At 47.1% G+C, this 22,357-nt stretch overlaps 1 protein-coding gene across 3 annotated transcripts in view; it reads right to left on the bottom strand.

The window, feature by feature from the left end:
- Positions 1-21,948, bottom strand: part of ATG9B (autophagy related 9B) — a 30,242-nt gene extending 8,294 nt beyond the window's left edge. The window contains exons 1-8 of one of the 3 annotated variants that reach the window (XM_060782798.2): positions 21,231-21,948; positions 12,648-12,786; positions 12,522-12,565; positions 10,646-10,710; positions 8,525-8,680; positions 5,981-6,122; positions 4,431-5,179; positions 941-1,094 (exon numbers count right to left, since the gene is read on the bottom strand). In XM_060782798.2, coding sequence (XP_060638781.2) covers positions 941-1,094; positions 4,431-5,179; positions 5,981-6,122; positions 8,525-8,680; positions 10,646-10,710; positions 12,522-12,565; positions 12,648-12,762 — 1,425 coding nt within the window. In that variant the 5' untranslated portion in view covers positions 12,763-12,786; positions 21,231-21,948. Of the gene's footprint in view, positions 1-940; positions 1,095-4,430; positions 5,180-5,980; positions 6,123-8,524; positions 8,681-10,645; positions 10,711-12,521; positions 12,566-12,647; positions 12,787-18,084; positions 18,205-21,230 lie in introns of those variants that run through there. The other 2 variants (XM_060782799.2, XM_060782801.2) reach the window with 2 other exon arrangements.
- Positions 21,949-22,357: the final 409 nt, after the last annotated feature.

Genomic DNA, 22,357 nt, shown 5'->3' with positions numbered 1-22,357 from the left:
CTGACTGGCACAACCTGGGGATCACAACCAGACAGTGAAGACATCTGCCCTTGCATTTTGTTACGCTGCTGAGTATGCATGTCCAGTGGATGTGGCTCTTAATGAGACATGCCGCATTATCACAGGGTGTCTGCGCCCAACACCACTACAGAAATTACACTGTTTAGCCGGTATTGTACCACCTGACATCCGCCAGGGAGTAGCAGCCAAGAGTGAAAGGACCAAGGCAGAGACATCTCCAGCCCATCCCTTGTTTGGGTATTGAGCCAGCACGTCAACGACTTAAATCAAGAAATAGTTTTCTAAGATCTACAGAGACACTCGCTGGAACACCTCAGCAAGCGAGAGTCCAAAAGTGGCAGGCTCAAACCCAGAACCTCAATCAATGGAGACTCTTCCCGGGCACACAGAGGACTGGGTGACTTGGAAGGTGCTGAACAGGCTGCACTCTGGAACCATGAGATACAGAGCCAACCTCAAGAAATGGGGCCACAAAGTGGAATCCTCAACATGCGAGTGTGGAGAGGAGCAAACCACTGACCACCTGCTGCAATGCAACCTGAGCCCTGCCACATGCACTCCTTGCAGCAACACCAGAGGCACTCTAAGTGGCCAGATACTGGTTAAAGGACATTTAATAGAATACCAAGCTTGCAAACCTTGTATTTTGATGTTTGTTTTTAATGCAATACAACTGTTTTGGTTTGCTCCTGACACGATAAATAAATACATAACTCCCAGAAGCCTCTTGGAAGAAGGATGCATATTCCCAAAAGGCCAGGCCCACTTTCAGGTGGGATGGAAAGCCACAAGGAGCCTTTCACCTGCTCCTGGGGTTCCCCGGTGCCATCTCTCACAGGCACCCCTGTTCTGGGTGGGAACAGGGGTGCAAGTGTATATTGAGCCTATCTCCCGCTTCTCTACCCAGGGCCCCACTCACAGCCTTGTACTGGAACAGCTGGGAGAGCTCCTCGCGTGTCTCCGACTTGTGTGCGTTGCCTTGCCAGTGGTCCGGGATGTAGTGGATATGGGCCAAGACGCACTGCAGCAACTGTTCTGGGCACCAGACCATGTGCTCATCCGGGATGAACGACCTGCCAAGAGAAAGCGGGGTTGGGGGTCCCATCCGTCGTGAGGAAGGCCGGTACCAAGTGTGGGAAGCACAGAAGTATCCACACTTGTTGTACGCAGAGCAAAGAGGGACAGACGGAACTCTGTGGTGGAGGCCTGCTGTCTGGTTTTCCGTCTTTGTTTCCTCAATCTATGCAACTCAAGGTGTTTTGCTTCCTGCCTGCATGCATGGAGAGGTCACTTCCCTCTTCTTCTTCTCCCCAAAAGTCTTTTATTTTATTTCCCTTTGTTTGAGAAGAGAGGCCTCTCCCTGGCTCAAGAGGCCGAGCGCACAGAGGCACGAGCAGCAGGGACTCTTCTACCAAAGTTAATGTCAGAAATATTAAATATTAACTTGGTATTTTTGATTACAAAAATGTGAGTTACTCACTGAAAGAGTTAGAAGGCCGAAGCTAGTGTTGTCCTGAGGAGTGTGAGGTAAACCTCAGTGTGAGAGAAGCCTCGTGTGAGAAAGCGCCAGTGTGAAGGTTGCTGTGTGTAAAGCTACTCTTCTACCCAAGTTACTCTCAGAAATATGAAATTCTAACTAGGTATATTTGATTACAAAAGAGTGAGTCAAGCATTGAAAGAGTAAGCAGGCCGAAGCTAGTGTTGTCCTGAGGAGTGTGAGGTAAACCTCAGTGTGAGAGAAGCCACGTGTGTGAAAGTTCCAGTGTGAAGGTTGCTGTGTGTAAAGCTACTCTTCTACCAAAGGTACTCTCAGAAATATTAAATTCTAACTAGGTATTTTTGATTACAAAAGTGTGAGTCAAGCACTGAAAGAGTGAGCAGGCCGAAGCTAGTGTTCTCCTGAGGAGTGTGAGGCAAACCTTAGTGTGAGAGAAGCCTCGTGTGAGAAAGCGCCAGTGTGAAGGTTGCTGTGCAGAGGCACGAGGAGCAGGGACTCTTCTACCAAAGTTAGTGTCAGAAATACTAAACACTAACTAGATATTTTTGATTACAAAAGTGTGAGTCAAGCACTGAAAGAGTTAGTAGGCCAAAGCCAGTTTTCCACCTTTGTTTCCTCAATCTATGTAACTCAAGGTGTTTTGTTTCCTGCCTGCATGGAGAGGCCACTTCCCTCTTCTTCTCCTTCCCAAAAGTCTTTTGCCGAAGCCTGTTAGAGTCAGTGGGCCAAAGCCAGTGTCGTCCTGAGGAGTGTGAGGCAAACCTCAGTGTGAGAGAAGCCTCGTGTGAGAAAGCTCCAGTGTGAAGGCTGGTGTGCAGAGGCATGAGCAGCAGGGACTCTTCTACCAAAGTTACTGTCAGAAATATTAAATACTAACTAGGTAGTTCTGATTATAAAAGTGTGAGTCAATCACTGAAAGAGTTAGAAGGCTGAAGCTAGTGTTCTCCTGAGGAGTGTGAGGTAAACCTCAGTGTGAGAGAAGCCTCATGTGAGAAAGCTCCAGTGTGAAGGCTGCTGTGCAGAGGCACGAGAAGCAGGGACTCTTCTACCAAAGTTAGTGTCAGAAATACTAAACACTAATTAGATATTTTTGATTACAAAAGTGTGAGTCAAGCACTGAAAGAGTTAGTAGGCCAAAGCCAGTGACGTCCTGAGGAGTGTGAGGCAAACGTCAGTGTGAGAGAAGCCTCGTGTGAGAAAGCTCCAGTGTGAAGGCTGCTGTGCAGAGGCACGAACAGCAGGGACTCTTCTAACAAAGTTACTCTCAGAAATATTAAATTAAAGGTATTTTTGATTACAAAAGTGTGAGTCAAGCACTGAAAGAGAGAGTAGGCCGAAGATAGTGTTGCCCTGCAGAGTGTGAGGTAAACCTCAGTGTGAGAGAAGCCTCATATGAAAAAGTTCCAGTGTGAAGGCTGCTGTGTGTAAAGCTACTATGAAAGTATGTATTTATTTGTGTTATGGAAACCTAGTCCTTGTAAATAATGCAACCATATTATTTTACTACAGGGAAAAGCCTCCCATGGTGCAGCGTCACGCTGCTGCTAGTAAGTTACTCTGCTGTGCATTTATGAGGAGGGTCTTTTGTTAATAAGCCCACTTGCCTAACAGTTAGATCACTTTCTTTTGTCGATCTACTATGCATGTCACAGTTCTTTGCTTCCTGCCTGCATGAAAAGGTCACTTCCCTCTTCCTCTTCTCTGCAAAACCCTTTTATTTTATTTCCCTTTGTTTGAGATGGGAGGCCTCTCTCTGGCTCAAGAGGCCAAGCGCACAGAAGCATGAGCAGCAGGGACTCTTCTACCAAAGTTGCTGTCAGAAATATGAAATACTAACTAGGTATTTTCAATTACAAAAGTGTGAGTCAAGCACTGAAAGAGTGAGTAGGCCGAAGCCTGTTAGAGTCAGTGGACCAAAGCTAGTCTTGTCCTGAGGAGTGTGAGGTAAACCTCAGTGTGAGAAGCCTCATGTGAGAAAGTTCCCGTGCGAAGGCTGCTGTGTGTCAAGGTATTTACTTGTTTATGTATTTATGTATGTATGCATGCATGTTATGGAAACCTAGTCCTTGTAATTACTGCAAATAAAAGCCTCCCATGGTGCTGGGTCATGATGCAAATAAGTTACTCCGCTGTACATTTATGAGGAGGGTCTTTTATTAATAAGCCCACTCGCCCAACAGTTAGATGACTTTCTTTTGTCGATCTACTGTGTATGTCAGGGTGCTTTGCTTCCTGCCAGCATGGAGAGGTCACTTCCCCCTGCTTCTTCCCAAAAGTATTTATTTAGTGCTTTGTTGCCCTTTGTTTAAGAAGGGAGCACCACAAGGCTCCTTTCTGTCTCAAGATGGCGGACACACAGAGTCATGAGAGTGTCAGGAGTCAATTTCTGACGGCATGAAGACATCACAAATTCCCTCCATGACATCCTGACTGAATCATCCTGGCTGACTCAGTTCTCTCTCTGTGACATTTTGAAGCCAGCAGAAGGCGCTGGAAGCCTTGTACTGGAACTTGTGAAGCAACAATCTCTCATAAGAAAACTGAGAAGAGGGGGAAGTTGGGCAGGAAAGGTGTATAAAAGGAAGTGGTGGTGTCTTTCTTTGCTGCAGAGATACAAGCAATATATTCATTTCAATGCAAAACCGGCTTGTGAGTGGTTATTTAATATTGCTATATAGATCCTACAGCAGCAAGGACTCAACTAGCAAAGTTAAGCTACTTGCCTTTTGCTTATTTCTTTGCCTTTGCCTGAGGTGTACCTGAGTTTTTCCCTCTTCTAAAGTTTCCCAGAGCATCACCCTGCATATTTCCCCTCCTGTTTCCGATCATGAGCTCATATGCCGCACTCTGCTATAGATCCTAAATTGTAAGAATAACAACAACACTAGATCCCAAGTACGGCGGGACTTGCCTGGCGACGGTGACGACGAGGCCCAGGAGGGTGATGGCGGTGAGGATGTGCTGGACGGTGAGGACATCCTCGTCGTAGACGGTCAGGGCGATGAGGACAGCCAGGATGGAGCCGGCGAAGAAGGCCACGTTCTTGGCCAGGGTGCTGAGCAGGGGGCTGGCGAAGGAGTTCATGTACTTGGAGGCTGGCTTGTAGCCGCGTCCGAGGCGGGCCTGCAGCTCGTGGTCCAGCTCGTTGAAGTGCCGCAGGTAGAGGCGGCCGTAGAGGGACCAGCGCCGGGCGCCCAGGCTGCCGGGCTCGCGCTTGAGGACCTCGGTGTAGCTGAAGAAGGCGTAGAGGCCCTGCCAGACCAGGACGAAGGGGCAGAGCAGCAGGTTGGCCAGGCCCAGGAGCAGCATGGCGCGGGCCAGGCGGCGGGCCAACTCCAGCCGGGCCCCCGCCCGCTTGTACTGGGGCTGGAGGTTCCACTTGCCCTGGAAGAGGGAGCCGGGCCCCCAGAAGAAGAGCAGCTCCAGGTTGTACTTGAGGCCCTGCGTGAGGAAGACCCCGCGGCCCAGGAGGGGCAGCCGGAAGCGCAGGGGCAGCAGGCCCTTGTTGACCAGCGCCACCAGGTAGTTCTTGAAGCGCAGGATGCGGTGGTGGATGTCCAGCTCAGAGAGCTCCCGCTTGTGGACGCACATCTGCTGCTCCCGCTGCAGCGAGATCAGCCGCGACTGCACCTCCTGCCAGCTGCAGTTGCACAACTCCGCCTGGGCAGAGAGAGAGAGGGGTTGCGAGAAGAGAAGAGAGAGAAAAGAGGGGTTCAATGACGGAAGGGAAGAAGGATCTACACTTGGCTATCATATATATATGTCTGTATATGAATGTGTACATGTGTATATGTATATGAGTGTATATGTATACATGGTGTATGTATACATATACACTCATATACATATACACATGCACACATTCCACTCAAAGTCTAGCTTACATTTTACCTCAGCAGTGTAAGAAATGAAAACTGAGCTCAAGCATTCAATTGCTGCACAGCTTTCCTTTTACCAAGGAGGGAGTGGGCCAAGCCAATCTCACTGGCTACCCCAGCTCCTTTGTCATCCTGTCACATTCTCCCTTTGGCATCAGCTTACTTCAACTCGTGCAAACTGAGTTCTAAATGCAAAACTAGTTCATACTAAGTTAGCTCAGCAGGAGGAGTAAAGAGAAGGGGCAAAATCTTGCCCTTCCCAGTGAACTCAGGCAAAAACAAACTGCTGCACACCCTCCTGGCTGGTGTATTCCTCCTCATTAATAACATTTGCCATCTTGGCCACACTCTGGCATGGCTTGGTCCTCCATATCCCAGTTATTATCTGTGAAATGTTGGTGGGCAAGCAATTCCCGATCCCAACTAGAGTAGACACATTGAATCAATTTCGGGAAAGGTGAAGCTAACATATAAATCCCCGTGTCATCCCAGGGCAGGGCAGGAACCCCAGTTGGAGCCCATCTTCCCCAGAGGGACCCCCATTGTCAGCCTTCACCTCCCCCCCCCCCCCCCGCACACTCACCGAGGGGATCTTGAGGGCCTTGGTGTAGAAGGCGCGGATCTCCCAGTAGCCCAGGAGGCTGCAGAGCACCTTGACCAGGCGGTAGAGCCAGAAGATGGCCGCCATGGCCAGCAGGAAGATGAGCCAGCCGCTGGACCGGATCCTGGCAGAGGGAGGGAAGAACAACCCATGAGGCACCGGGATTGTGGCGCAGCTGGCTGTCAGCTGCATTACGATCAAAGGTCATGACCAAAAGGTCATGAGTTCGAAGCCAGCCCGGGTTGGAGTGGGTTTCCAACCAATTGTGTAGCCTGTTGTCGACCTTTGCAACCCGAAAGACAGTTGCATCTGTCAAGTAGGAAAATAAGGTACCACCTTAAAAGTGTGGGGAGGCTAAATTAATTGATTTATGAGGCCATATAGAAGACTCCAGCAAAGCATTCCAGCAGGGAAGCATGCGGGGATTGCAGAAGTGCTTCATCAGCCTGGGTTGGAGTGGGTTTCCAACCAATTATGTGCAGCCTGTTGTTGACCTTTGCAACCCGAAAGACAGTTGCATCTGTCAAGTAGGAAAATAAAGTACCACCTTAAAGTGTGGGGAGGAAAAATTAACTGATTTATGAGGCCATAAAGAAGACTCCAGCAAAGCATTCCAGTGGGGAAGCATGCGGGGAATGCGGAAGTGCTTCATCAGCATTGCAGATGGACGAGGAAAGCGACAGCTCCCCTGGTGGCCAGAAAAAGTTAAATAGCCTCTGTGTATGTCTGTATATGTTTGCATGTCAAAAATTGGCACTGAATGTTTGCCATATATGTGTACACTGTAATCCTTCCCGAGTCCCCTGCGGGGTGAGGAGAAGGGCGGAATAGAAAAGCTGCAAATAAATAAATAAATGAGGGAGAGCCCCATCATTGCCCCAATTCATCTCGACCAATACCCAAATGCTGTGGGTTGCATTAATCAGCTTGGGTTAAATATCTAGATGAAAGGGCAACTGGTTGATCACGGAAGAGTAGAATTAGGTGTCCAATTACAACTGCAGCTAATAATAATAATAATAATAATAATAATAATAATAATAAAACTTTAATTATACCCCGCTCCATCTCCCCCAAGGGGACTCGGTGCAGCTTACATGAGGCCACGCCCGTCGATACAATACAAACAATATAACACAAAAACATATTAGAATCAAGCAAAATACATAAAATGCCAAATCAATATAATATATGACACAACAATATAAAATCAAGCATTAAAAACACAGAAAATTTCACCAAGCAGGGCCAGATTCAAGGATAAAATTATAAATGCTGGAAATGTTGTCTTTGACTTCACTATTATATTGTTTGTGTTAGCTTTTTGCACCATTTTATTTTTGTGGTATGCAGATTTGAATATAAGAAAAAGAAATGGGGGAAAAAAATCTCACTTATACATTTGTTTCAGGGTTTTTGGTCCAACTCCAATTGCCCTTTCCAGAAACCAAGGTTTGTGGTGGTGGACTGAACACCTCCTCCATACTGGCTGCATGACAGCCTTCAATCTGCAGCCCTCCAGGTATTTGGGCCTCCAACTCTCAGAAGCCCCTGTTTCCAGCTTGTTCAATGGTCAGGAATCCTGGGAGCTTTACCCCAAAACACCTGGATGGGTGCACGTTGAAGAAGCCTTAGTGTTGGGACTCAGCCTGTGTTTGACCTTGAATCTGTCATAGTGTTTCTCCCTTCTAATGTTTCTGAGCCTGTCTTGGATGTCAATGAGGATGAGGTGCAAAATGGAGACACTTTGGACAATAAGGTTACTACAGACTCTGATCGAGAAGGGTCAGGGGAAAGGCTAAGTTCTCATGAGAAAATTCCAGGCTCGAGTTTGCAGGAAAGTTCACTCCCTTCTCCAGGTTCAAGTCTGCAAGATAGCTTCACACCTGCAGTTAATGAGGAGATAGATAAGACCAGTCGCCGTCTGGAAATTAGCCAGAACCGTAGAGAGGCCCAATGTTTACGCAGGTCAGAAAGAATTTGGCAATTAAGGTCAAAAACTGGAGGGAGTAGAAATCAGTTTCTGGGACATAAATTGAGCTCTTAGGGAATTTCCTTCAGACCAGGCATCATTTGGTTTCAAGTCAAGTCTTCTGGATATTCTTGTGGTCTAGGTTTCCCGGCTTTTCAAGTGGATTAGCAGTGGCTATGTTCATGGTTTTTATGGAAGGCATTTGATATTTCTTTGCATCTGGATTGAAACAGCAAGCTTTTGAGATCTTTGATATTATTCCTATGTTTGGACACTGTTATTGTTTCTGCTTATTTGGTTTTTTGCTTTTGGACTTCTATCAACTTTATATTCATCTCTCTTATTGGCTCCAATTATTCTTCAAATAAAGATGACTCTTTTTTCATCCAAGGTGTGGTGTAATTCATGATTAGAGGGTCCTGTTCCTACTCTGTGGTGCAACACTTAGCTGAGGGCCACAGAGGCCTTGTTCCTGCCCTCCATTTGGCTCCTGTGGTGCAATGGTCAAATGGCACCACAGCTCCCCTCCCCCCCCCCCCCCAGCATCGCCTTACCTCTGGGTGCACTGGGCGGTGGGCAGGATGGCATCCGGCAGCGTCACTTTGTTCCTGTCCAGCTGAGTGTGGTTGAGGGGCCGGTTGGCAAAGAGGACGTCGTACTCCACGCAGCAGAGCAGGAAGGTGGTGAAGGCCACCACAAACAGGAACTGCCTTTTGGGGGAAGCAAGGAAGAGCAGTCAGTTGGAACAGGAAAGAGTTGGAGTGTATCAACAGGGATAGACCGAACTCACACCTTGGAGCTTGGGAGACTACCCAGCCAGTTTTATGTTAAATCTACGTTCTGTGTATTTTAATATGTATTTTGTGGAAATAGATTTTAATGTGTGTGTTTTGTAGAATGTTTTTAGACGATTGTGTGTTTTAGCGATGTTGTAACCCGCCACGAGGATAAGCAGGTAAGCAATAAAATTATTATTTATTCATGCCAAATGGAGGAAGGCCAGCCTCATTCCTTCAGCTTCACGCACCTCACCCTACTCTCATCCTCATCCTTCTTTGGGGTTGTAGCTATAGAACAACATTGGAGGAAGAGGGAACCCTGTGGCAAGGCTCTCCTGACGTGGTTTCCCATTTCCTAGATCTATGTAGCTCAAGGTGTTTTGCTTTCTGCCTACATGGACAGGTCACTTCCTCCTCCTCCTTCCTTAAAGTCTTTAGTGTGCTGTTATAACCCTTTTGTTTGAGAAGGGAATGTCAAAAATTAAATAAGTATTAATTTTTGCAATTAAATAGGCATTTTTAATTTTAAAAATGTGAGTCAAGCACTGAAAGGGTTAAATGGAGGCAATGACTCAGCAAAAGCTGCAGTTCTATACAAGCAGGTGTGCTTGTAGCTTAGTTTGCCTCAGTGTGAGTTCGCCTCAGCTCAGTGTTAGTTCGCCTCAGTGTGAGTGAAGGCTTCAGTGAGAGTTTGCCTCAGTGTGATCGAAGGCTACAGTGAAAGTTTGCCTCAGTGTTAGTTCGCCTCAGTGTGATTGGAGGCTTCAGTGAGTTTGCCTCAGTGTTAGTTCACCTCAGTGATCGAAGGCTTCAGTGAGAGTTCGCCTCAGTGTTAGTTCGCCTCAGCGTGATCGAAGGCTTCACTGAGAGTTTGCTTCAGTGTTAATTCACCTCAGTGTGATCAAAGGCTTCACTGAGAGTTTGCTTCAGTGTTAATTCACCTCAGTGTGATCGAAGGCTTCAGTGAGAGTTTGCCTCAGTGTTAGTTCGCCTCAGTGTGAGTGAAGGCTTCAGTGAGAGTTTGCTTCAGTGTTAATTCACCTCAGTGTGATCGAAGGCTTCAGTGAGAGTTTGCCTCAGTGTTAGTTCGCCTCAGTGTGAGTGAAGGCTTCAGTGAGAGTTGGCCTCAGTGTTCATTTGCTTCAATGTGATTGAAGGCTTCAGTGAATCTCCCTCAGTGCCTCAGTGTGAGAGAGGTGTCTGTCCAAAAGGCCTCAGTGTGAGAGAGGCCTCGGTGTGAAAAGGTGTGGTGTGAGAAACCCCAGGTTGAAGGTCTCATGTGTGAAGCTCCAGTATGAAGACTGTTGTGTATAAAGATGCTGTGTGACGCTCCCATGTAAAGGTTGGTGTGAGAAGAGGCTCTGTGAGAGCAAAGCTGTTTATCTGCATGAGAAAGATGCCCAGTGTGGAAGCAAAGAAGGGTGTGGAAAGACCTTGGTCCGTGTTATGGAAACCTTGTTCTTGTATATAGTTCCACCATATTATTTTGCTATAAAGAAAAGCCTCCTAAGGAAGAGATATCATTGGTCTTCTGTGTTTTTGTTCTTTTTATCACTTTGGTCCCTTGCTGCTGGGTCACGCTGCTGCTAAAAAGTTACAGTACTCTACTGTACATTTATGAGGAGGGTCTTTTGTTAAGAAGCCCACTCACCCATAAGACAATGAGGTCTCTCTCTGCCTCACGATGCTTTACACAGAGATATGAGTGGCAGCATTAAGGGCTCTTCTACTAAAGTTGGGTCACTTTCTTTTGTATATTTACTCTTCTATCTGAAATGCATTACCGTAAACAATAAAAGCAAGTTTTTACCCTTATAAAAATCTTCCCAGGGCATCAGCCTGCGTACTCTCCCACGTTTCCTGCCACAATCCCATATATAGCACCCCAATACTTACACCAGCTCAAAGACATCAGAAAGCATCATGCAGGCGAAGCCGTTCTTCTGGTGGAAATGGTAGATGTACACAAGGACCGTCAAGGAAAATCATGCTTTCATGCGCAGCAAGGATACCACTTTACGGGGCTTATGTACAAAATGGAGGACTGCCCAGTGGCTCAATGGGAAACACTTCCTCCCCCCAATGTTTGCCCGACTGGCTCCAAAAAAGGGGCCTCAAGGCAAACGCCCCAACCCAACAGCCCAGAGAATGGTGTGCTTCCCACCTCAAACACATGGATGGACCCACTCCCTTCTTGGATGTGGGGAAAAAGCAGAGCTTCCTGTTCAATACCAGTAGGGTTCATGTGCTCCTGTCTTGTTCAGATTGTGAAGGTAAGCCCCCTCACCCACCTTCTGGGACAATGGTTCTGAACCTGTGGGTCCTCAGGTGTTTTGGCCTATGCCAGAGCAGACTTAAGGTTTTAAATTTTGTGTGTTATTGCTTATATGGAACGATTCCATCAGCGCTGCCTCCGGAAAATCCTGCAAATCTCCTGGGAAGACAGGCGGACAAACGTCAGCATGCTGGAAGAAGCAAAGACCACCAGCATTGAAGCCATGCTCCTCCGCCATCAACTCCACTGGACCAGCCACGTTGTTCGGATGCCCAACCATCATCTCCCAAAGCAGTTGCTCTATTCCGAACTCAAGAACGGAAAATGGAATGTTGGAGGACAGGAAAAGAGATTGAAAGATGGGCTCAAAGCCAACCTTAAAAACTCTGGCATAGACACTGAGAACTGGGAAGCCCTGGCCCTTGTGCGCTCCAGCTGGAGGTCAGCTGTGACCAGCAGTGTTGCAGAGTTTGAAGAAGCACGAATGGAGGGTGAAAGAGAGAAATGTGCCACGAGGAAGGCGTGTCAAGCCAACCCCGACCGAGACCGCCTTCCACCTGGAAACCAATGTCCTCACTGTGGAAGGGAGAAGATGCAGGTCAAGAATATAGGCTCCACAGTCACCTATGGTTCCACAAGAATACTGATCCTGGAAGACTATCCTACTCCGCCAACGAGGGATTGCCTAAGTAAGTAAGTAATATGAGTTGTATTAATTGTACTGTTTTATTTGCTTGCTGCTTTGTTGTTTACTGATGTGTTGTTGGGGTTGGCCTCATGTAAGCCGCCCCGAGTCCCCTTGGGGAGATGGTGGCGGGGTATAAATAAAGTTTTTTTATTATTATTATAACTCCCAGAAATCCCAGTCAGTTTACCAGCTGTTAGGATTTCTTGGAGTTGAAGGCCAAAACACCTGGGAACCCACAGGTGGAGAACCACTGAGATAATCTTAGGACATTCTGGTGCTGTCTCTCAAGGTTGCTCTGGCATGGATGGTGCCAGAGATTTATAATAATAATAATAATACTTTATTTCTACCCCGCCACCATCTCCCCAAGGGACTCGGAGCGGCTTACATGAGGCCAAGCCCAACAATACATCGATAAAACAACAAACAATAGTAAAAACAACAAGCAATAAGCAAAGTAAACAATACCATTAGTATCAAACTGCTTTCACTCTAATGTATAGATTAGGCATGAGCAAACTTGGGCCCTCCAAGTGTTTGGACTTCAACTCCCACAAATCCTCACAGCCTCAGGCCCTTTCCTTGTTGCCCTCAGTCTTTGTGCTGAGGGGGAGGACAACGATGGCACACTCCTCCTCTGAGTACACCTCATTTGTTCCTCCCACCCAGAACCCACTCCTCCTCTCTTGACCCATGGATAATGGGCAGCCTCTCTTCTCAAGGCTCACAGCAGAGCCATGCATGATGCTGCGCCCACATGAAGTGGGTTCTTGACCTGAGAACACCGCTGTCACTACCAGGAAGGATATCTTGGTGAAGAAGTTGTCCAAGTTTTTGATGTGATGCCAGGAATCTGGGAAGGAAAGACAACTGTTCAGCTTGGTCAGAAGAACATGGCTTCCCTCAGAGTCTGACCCACCTTTGCTCCCTCTCACCCTTCAGCCCCTCCGTGACGTGGATCAGCAGCTCCTCCTCTTCCTCCGGGGGAGAGTCATCTTCGTAGTCCGGCAGGCGATGGTAGTCGCCATAGTGCTCCTGGCTCACAGCCATGGGGGCAAATGGGGCTCACGGACCCTGCCCAGGAAGAAAGGGAGGAGAAGGAGGAAGAGGGATGTTCATGACGCAAGGCCAAGGGTGCCGCTTTAGGGTTGCCAGGTCCCACGGCTAATCTGTGGGTAGCCCTTTTCCCTCTTGACCTTTGACGCTCCTGGCTGGGCATTGGCCCCCTGAGACCTTGTCTGGTTACAACAAATGCCCATCTGTTGGGAGGGCTTAGATTGTGCCTTCCTGCCTGGCACAAAGAGGTCTCTTCAAACTCTAGGATTTTGTAAAGTCCAGCCCCTAAACGTCCTCTGAACAGAGGAAGGACTGCTGTTTAAAATTGTTTGTTCAATTGTTGATAGTAAGCCCCAAACTAAGAAGAAGGCAGGAGACAAATAACTTAATTTAACTACTACTACTACTATTACTACACAACTACCACTACCTAATATTTTCCTATGATCGTGCCATTACTGCTCAAGCAGGGAGCTTTGAGATGGTTGAACAGAAGCTCTCCGAAGCTCTAGCTGCTCTTACTGCCTATGACAGGGAAAACCAGCTGATCCCTAATCCATCTAAAACACAGACATGCGCTTTTCACCTTAAGAACAGGCAAGCATCCCGAGCTCTGAGGATTATTACCTGGGAAGGAATCCCACTGGAGCATTGCAGCACACCCAAATACCTGGGAGTCACTCTGGACCGTGCTCTTACCTACAAGAAGCACTGCCTGAATATCAAGCAAAAAGTGGGCGCTAGAAACAGTATTATACGAAAGCTGACTGGCACAACCTGGGGATCACAACCAGACACAGTGAAGACATCTGCCCTTGCGCTATGCTACTCTGCTGCTGAGTCTGCATGCCCAGTGTGGAACACATCTCACCACGCTAAAACAGTGGATGTGGCTCTTAATGAGACATGCCGCATTATCACGGGGTGTCTGCGCCCTACATCACTGGTTAGCTGGTGTTGCACCACCTGACATCCGCCGGGAAGTAGCAGCCAATAGTGAAAGGACCAAGGCAGAGACATCTCCAGCACATCCCCTGTTTGGGTATCAGCTAGCACGTCAACGAATTAAATCTAGAAATAGTTCTCTAAGATCTACAAAGACACTCGCTGGAACACCTCAGCAAGCGAGAGTCCAAAAGTGGCAGGCTCAAACCCAGAACCTCAATCCATGGCTGATACCAAATGAGAGACTCCCCCCTGGGCACACAGAAGACTGGGCGACTTGGAAGGCGCTGAACAGACTGCGCTCTGGCACCACGAGATGCAGAGCCAACCTCAAGAAATGGGGCCACAAAGTGGAATCCACGGCATGTGAGTGAGGAGAGAAGCAAACCACTGACCACCTGCTGCAATTCACAAGGGAGGACCTTTTTGCAGCAACACCAGAGGCACTCCAAGGGTGCCTCTGGTGTTCACAAGGGAGGACCTTTTTGCAGCAACACCAGAGGCACTCCAAGGGGCCAGAGACTGGTCAAAGGACATTTAATAGAATACCAAACTTGCATTTTGTCTGTTTGTTTGTTTTGTTAAAAATGTAATACAAATGTCTGATTGCTCCTGACATGATAAATAAATAAAAAAAATATTTTCCTATAGGCTGAGACTTAAAGATGGCTTCCAAATTAGAACACACAAATGTCAACATCAAAATAGAATTAAAGTATTAACGACACAGAATGCCTGCTTAATACTCTATGTAGGTTGTTTGTTTTCCAAATTGCATCGACAGTGATGTTTTAATAATAATAATAATCTTTAGGTTCTTGTGGGTTTTTTCGGGCTATAGAGCCATGTTCTAGAGGCATTTCTCCTGACATTTCGCCTGCATCTATGGCAAGCATCCTCAGAGGTGTGAGGTATCCATGTTGCAGGAACTCTGATGGCAGAAATAATAATCTTTATTTATATAGCTCACAAGACACTGCAGTGCATTTAAAACACAGCCCTACTTGCTGTGTTTTAATTCCTTTACCATTTTATTTTGTGTTCGTTTTATTGTATGTTTTGTTATTGTTGTACTTTGTTTGATGTTATTATTTGCTTGTTTGTATTTTACACAAATGTCAACATCAAAATAGAACTAAAGTATTCACAACACAGATTGCCTGCTTGATGCCCTATGTAGGCGGCTTGTTTTCCAAACTGTATCTACAGTTTAAAACTGTGTTAAGAGATCTGGCGTACTGGAATGAAGATGGGACATAACTGAATCATCCTCGTCGTCATTGCCACCTTCATCCCCTCTTGTTTTCTGCTTCCTTGGAGACTAGGACGCGGAACAATGGCTTCAAACTACAAGAGAGGAGATTCCATCTGAACATGAGGAAGAACTTCCTGACTGTGAGAGCCGTTCAGCAGTGGAACTCTCTGCCCCGGAGGGAGTGTGGTGGAGGCTCCTTCTTTGGAAGCTTTTAAGCAGAGGCTGGATGGCCATTTGTCAGGGGTGATTTGAATGCAATGTTCCTGCTTCTTGGCAGAATGGGGTTGGACTGGATGATGGCCCATGAGGTCTCTTCCAACTCTTTGATTCTATGATTCTATGATTCCTCCTGCCAGCCATGTCTGGTCCTGTCCCACAGAGCATTTCCTGCCCTGAGTCACTTCCTGGTCCGGATGAGGCAGTTGCCCGGGCGACATTCCATCAGCCAAACGCCAAGGGACTGATTCAGACGGATCAGGGCAAGTGCCAGGAAGGGGCCAAAGATGGCACCCTGAGGCACCTGGGCATGGGCCCCAACAGGCCCAGACATGCCTTCAAAGGATTTAGAGAGGGCTGGGTTTTAGGGAAGGGACTCTCAGAAGTGGTTTTGCGTATCAAATCTTCCCCCTGGCACCTGGGACTCAGGGACAGGCTCCATCCAAACACTAACTAAACCTGATGATGTTGAGCTTCCAAGATCAGGTGGGTTTGGTGCCAGGGTGGAGGTTCTTCCTCTCCTGCCAGGAAACTGCCAGCCATGCTGGACCAAGATGGCACCCTGTCCATTTTAAGGATGAGCCTTCCTTCTGGACAAGAGTTCCTCCCCAGGCCTTCTTCCCTCCCTGGTGTCCCTCATTGGTGACTCAGAACCACAAAGCCCACCCACCAAATATTCCCATCCCTTCAAAAATACCAAGTCCAATACCATAGTGATTTCTTAGTATTAGAGAGGTCTATATGTTAATGAAGGTGCCTTGACAAGTTACTTTTATTATATTTCTGTGATTTTGTTTAATGTTGTTGTGTTTTGTTGCTGTTGAGACTCCTGTAAAACTAGTGAAAATTGTCCAGAACTGTAGTCACATGTGGGGAAGTTTTTATCAGTTTGCTTGCTGGAAGTTAGGTGCAAAACTAGATTGAGTATCCCTTATCTGAAATGCTTGAATCCAGAAGTGTTTTAGATTTCAGATTTTGGAATATGTGTGTGCACATAATGACATAGCTTGGAGGTGAGTCGCCTGAGGGCCGAGAAGGGCAGTATACAAATACAGTAAATAATAATAATAAATAATAAAGTCTAAACACACACACACACAAAATACCAAGTCCTCCCTCCTTGGCAGCAATAAGGGGCCCTCTAGACCAGGGGTCCTCAAACTAAGGCCTGGGGGCCGGATACGGCCCTCCAAGGTCATTTACCCGGAGGGTCAACCTAAGTTGGAAATGACTTTAAAGCACACAACAACAATCCTAGCTCAACAATCCCACACTTCCCACTGAAATACTAATAAATTTATATTTGTTAAAATAGTTCTTCATTTTAATTATTGTATTGTTTTAAAGTGTTTTTGCATTACAAATAAGATATGTGCAGTGTGCATAGGAATTTATTCATGCTTTTTTTCAAATTATAATATAGCCCTCCAACAGTTTGAGGGAATGTGACCTGGCCCTCTGTTTAAAAAGTTTGAGGACGCCTACTCTAGACCATTCAGAAGATAATAATAATAATAATAATAATAATAATAATAATAATAATAATAATAGTGTCCAACGTATGATCCAATGCAACAGCCAGCAGAGTGTCTGCTGTGGACTCATCTTGTTGTGTTTCAAATAATAATAATAACAACAACAACAACAACAACAACACCACCCAACAACAACAACACCACCAATAATTTATTTATGTTCCACCACTATCTCCCCAAAGAGACTCAGGGTGGCTTATAAAGCACTCCAGGGTGCACATATAACACACAACAAGTCAAAACAGTACAAAAGGATAAAACAAGCAACAAAAAATTATAACAACCCACCGTCAACACATGCTACAATGCAATTTTAAAACAACAAACGAACTGCCATCAATTCACAGATGCCAAGTGTCAGCATCATAGATGCCAATGACCAGGGCGAGGGGGTACAAGCCTCCTGGGACTAGAACAGGGGGGCTGTCCTATTTATTTATTTACGTTTATATCCCACCCTTCTCACCCTGAAAGGGACTCAGAGCGGCTTACAAGTTATAGGTATGTACAATATATTATATTATTAGCATAACAAAATATTAGAATGATATATTACTATATTGTACTATACTGCAATATTATTTGTAATGTAATATATAACATACAATTATTATATTGTATTATTAGTATTAGATTGTAGTACATTACAATATTATCATCATTATTATATGTAAATACAATATATTATGGTTTGTTGTAGGTTTTTTCGGGCTGTATGGCCATGGTCTAGAGGCATTCTCTCCTGACGTTTTGCCTGCACTTTGGCAAGCATCCTATATAATACGATATATTATATTATTAGCATAACATAATGTTAATATTATTGTACTATACTGAAATATTATTTGTAATATTGACTATAATATAGAACTCTTACATTGTATTATTATTAGCAATATATTGTATTACATTACAATATTGTTATCAATAATATATGTATATACAATATATTATATTATTAGCATAGCACAATATTTATATAATATATTACTATATTGTTGCTGAGGGGAGAGGTTCCCAACTGATGACCCTATTGTCCACACTGTATGTCATTTTAGGCTTCCTCTGCTCCCCCCAACCTTGACCTTTGGTGAGGCCTTTTGGGGAATGCAGTCCAAAACATTGGGAGGGAGAAAGTAGGAGAAGCATCTGGCGAGAGATTCGGGTCCGGAGGGAGGGCCAGGCCCCAGAGGAAACAAGGCCTGGCTCCACTTTGGGAAGGTCAGAGAGAGAAAGGCCTCCCAGCAGCAGAGTGCCTTTGCTGAAGAGGCCATGCCCTTGCCGGCCCTCCCTGTCCCAACAGTAGCCAAAGGCTCCCCCTCCTCCCTTGTTCCCTCCCCAAGCCAGCCCTCCGGGCCCCTTTACCGGCAGCTGGAGTGAGCGGGCCCAGACAACAAAGGGATCTCCTCTGGGTGCCTCCCTGCCTCCTCCGGTGTTGTTGATGTCTGCGCTTGGGGTGGGGGAGGGAGGGAGGAGGGTGCCGGCCAGTGGCCCCTCCCCTCCCCACGTCCCAAGAGGCCTGAGTCACACAGGCAGGTCAGGCCCAGAAGAAGAAGGCCCAGCTGGACAGAGGAGGAGGAGCAAGGCCTCTGAGGCAGCAAAAACACAAAGCACCCCCGGGTGAAGAATGTTCCCCCCTCCCCACATTCCAGCTCCTCCCATGACCCCAGGCAGGTGCAGGCCAGAGAGAGAGAGAGGAGACCCAGGACAACTAAAAATACCCGGCCGGCCAGCCGGTCAACAGCAAGTGGCATAAACAACCCAAGATGGGTAGGTAAACATGCGGGGTGGGGGTGAGGAGGAGAGGACTCCCTGAGCCTCCTGGCTTTTGGCTTTGCTGGACCCTGGGCAGAAGAGACACTCCAGTGTCCATCCAAACCAGGCATGAGCAAACTTTGTACCGCCAGGTGTATTGAACTCCAACTCCCACAATTCCTAACAGCTGGTAAACACCTGGAGGGCCGAAGTTTGCCCATTCCTGATCTAAACCCACTGAGCCACCTTTTCTGTGGTGGCCCCCCGACTCTGGAACTCCCTCCCCAAAGATCTTAGACAGGCCCCTACATTGGCAGAACCTGAAGACTTGGCTGTTCCAATGTGCCTTTCCAGAATAGGAATCCTCCAACAAGTCCCAGAAGCACTTTATTAGAAATTCAGATTGCTGGCACACTGCACTTACCCCATAATCCTTACATACCACTTGTCACGTCAACACTTTTAATCTGTACCCATTACTCTGGCCTGGCCCAGTTTTATTGCGTCCTGGTGTATTGTTTTATTGCTTGTTGTTTAATATTGCTTTAACTGTTTTTAATTTGCCTTAGGTTGTGTATTGTTATGTTGTGTGTTGAGGCCTTGGCCTTTGTAAGCCGCATCGAGTCCTTCGGAAGATGCTAGCGGGGTACAAATAAAGTTAATAATAATAATAATAATTGAGCAGGAGGCAAGGAGAGAGGGACAATCCCTCTCCTTGCCTTTGGAGATTAACTACAGCGCAATAATCACTACAGAATTACGTGCAATGACTTTGGGAACGGCCCGGATTACGACTGTGGAGGGTGTGATTTCTAAATAGTGACTGTAACATTTTATATATCTTTAATGTGCATTTAATTTTAAATCTTGTATTTTAACTGTTTGTAGTTCAAAGGCATTGAGTAGCCTTCTTCTCTGTGTCCCCCAGACTCTGGAACTTATTGCCCGATGAGATTAGGCAAGCGCCCACCTTAGCTTTTAAAAAGGACCTCAAAACCTGGCTTTTCTGTTGCGCTTTTAGAGTAACTATACAATTATACTTTGCTGGTCCGCCTCAATGTTTGTCCCTATAGCACAATGTATGAAGGCCTGTTTTTATGACCCCATTTTTATGAGGGTTTCCCTCACAAATAATCTGCTCCACTTCTATCTCACCCTGAGTTTTTAGCATTTTATCTTGTACATGTGGCCTGCTCACTGTCATTGTGAATGATTTTATTATATTATATTCTAATTATTAGATATGAGGTTGGCACCTATTATAAATATTATAGTATAAATATTATATGTTTATACAACATATTATATTTTAATTATTATATATGAGGTTGGCACCTAGGTGATGATTATAAATATTATATTATAACTATTATATGTATATACAATATATTATATTCTAATTATTAGATATGAGGTTGGCACCTATTATAAATATTATATTATAAATATTATATGTATATACAATATATTATATTCTAGTTATTATATATGAGGTTGGCACCTAGGTGACTATTTTAAAAAAATTGTTGTTCATTCGTTCAGTCGTCTCTGACTCTTCGTGACCTCATGGACCAGCCCACGCCAGAGCTCCCTGTCGGCCGTCACCACCCCCAGCTCCTTCCAGGTCAGTCCAGTCACTTCAAGGATGCCATCCATCCATCTTGCCCTTGGTCGGCCCCTCTTCCTTTTGCCTTCCACTTTCCCCAGCATCATTCCCTTCTCTAGGCTTTGCTGTCTCCTCATGATGTGGCCAAAGTACTTCAACTTTGTCTCTAGTCTCCTTCCCTCCAGTGAGCAGTCGGGCTTTATTTCCAGGAGGATGGACTGGTTGGATCTTCTCGCAGTCCAAGGCACTCTCAGCACTTTCCTCCAACACCACAGCTCAAAAGCATCTCTCTTCCTTCGCTCAGCCTTCCCGAAGGTCCAGCTCTCACATCCGTAGGTGACTACAGGGAAGACCATGGCTTGGACTAGGCAATGGATCTTGGTTGCCAGTCTGATGTCTCTACTCTTGACTATTTTATCGAGACTGGACATTGCTCTCCTCCCAAGAAGGAAGCATCTCCTGATTTCCTGGCCTCAGTCTGCATCTGCAGTCATCTTTGCGCCTAGAAATACAAACCCTGTCACGGCCTCCACGTTTTCTCCCTCTATTTCCCAGTTGTCAGTCATTCTTGTAGCCATAATCTTGGTTTTTTTGATGTTTAGCTGCAACCCGGCTTTTGCGCTTTCTTCTTTCACCTTGATTAGAAGGCTCCTCAGCTCCTCCTCGCTTTCAGCCATCAGTGTGGTGTCATCTGCATATCTGAGGTTGTTAATGTTTCTTCCAGCCATTTCCACCCCAGCTTTGCATTCCTCAAGCCCCGCACATCCTCGCATGATGTGTTCTGCATACAAGTTGAAAAGGTTGGGTGAGAGGATGCAGCCTTGCCGGACGCCTTTCCCAATCGTGAACCCGTCTCCTGTTCCGTGGTCAGTTCTGACTGTGGCTCCTTGGTCCTTGTACAGATTCCTCAGGAGAGAGGGAAGGGGGCTTGGGATGCCCATCCCACCAAGAACTTGCCACAATTTATGATGATCCACACAGTCAAAGGCTTTAGAAAAATTATATTATAAATATTATATGTATTTACAATATATTATATTGTAATTATTAGATATGAGGTTAGCACCTAGGTGACTATTATAAATATTATATTATATTTACATGTATCTACAATATATTATATTCTAATTATTAGCTATGAGGTGGGTACCTGTGGGCCGCTTTCCCACTCCTCGGCTGTCTCCTCACCGCAGGGGGCTGGATGTGGGCGACCCGGCGGGGCTTCTTGGTTCTCGTCTGCGTCGTTCTTTCCCTACCGAGAAGGGCCACCTGCTCACCCGAGGAGGAGGAGGAGGAGCCTTGTGTGCGTCCCTCCGGGCGGCCCATCCGCTGGCCCAAGGCCCCGGCTGCGGGTTGCGCAATGTCCCTGGCAAGTGAGAGGCAGGCCTTCTAGGAATCTGTCCCTCCTTCTAGGAAAGGGCCCTGGACCTTTCCCAAGGCAGGAGAGGGCAACCCGACCCCGCGGCGCCTGGGCCCATGATGCCCCGCTGGCTGCGAAGGGCAAGGGGTTCTGGGCCAGGAGGCCGAAGAGCAGCTTCCTTCCGGGAGGGAGGAAGGCCCACTAATCCCCGGGGAATCCCTTCAGCTGTGTCCCAGCACGACCCGGGAGCCGAGCCAGCGGGATCCGGGCACACAGGGACTGTCCAAGCGGGGCTCTTCGGCCGACTCTCCGGGATCCATCGCCCTCCAGCAGGCAGGCAGGGAGGCAGGCAGGCAGGGAGGAGGCCGAGCCCGGCCCAAAGGCCTGATCCGGCCAACAAGGCCTTCCGGGTCCAGATGGGCCTTCCTTTGCTGACGTCACGGCTTGTTTTCCTTCTCGGACTCTTGGCAGGAAGTCCCGCCCCTCTCCTCTTCTTCCTCTCGCGTCCTTCTCGAAACCCCGCCCCTCTCCGCCTTGGCCCTGCCCCTGATTTGCCTCACTCGCGTCATTCTCGAAGCCCCGCCCCCTCATTCTTGGCCCCGCCCCTCCTTCGAGTCCTTCTTGAAACCCCGCCCCTCTCCGCCTTGGCCCTGCCCCCTCATTACCCTCTCTATCGCGTCCTTCTCGAAACCACGCCCCTCTCCACCTTGGCCCCGCCCCCTCATTTCTATCGCGTCCTTCTCGAAACCCCGCCCCTCTCTACATTGGCCCCGCCCCCTCATTCTCCTCTCGCGTCCTTCTCGAAACCCCGCCCCTCTACGCCTTGGCCACGCCCCCTCCTCTTCTATCGCATCTTTCTCGAAACCCCGCCCCTCTATGCCTTGTCCCCGCCCCCTGATTTGCCTCACTCGCGTCCT

The sequence above is a fragment of the Anolis sagrei genome, chromosome 6 (assembly GCF_037176765.1).
Source record: "Anolis sagrei isolate rAnoSag1 chromosome 6, rAnoSag1.mat, whole genome shotgun sequence".
NCBI classification, from domain to species: Eukaryota; Metazoa; Chordata; class Lepidosauria; order Squamata; family Dactyloidae; genus Anolis; species Anolis sagrei.
This window is presented reverse-complemented; position numbering and strand designations above follow the sequence as displayed.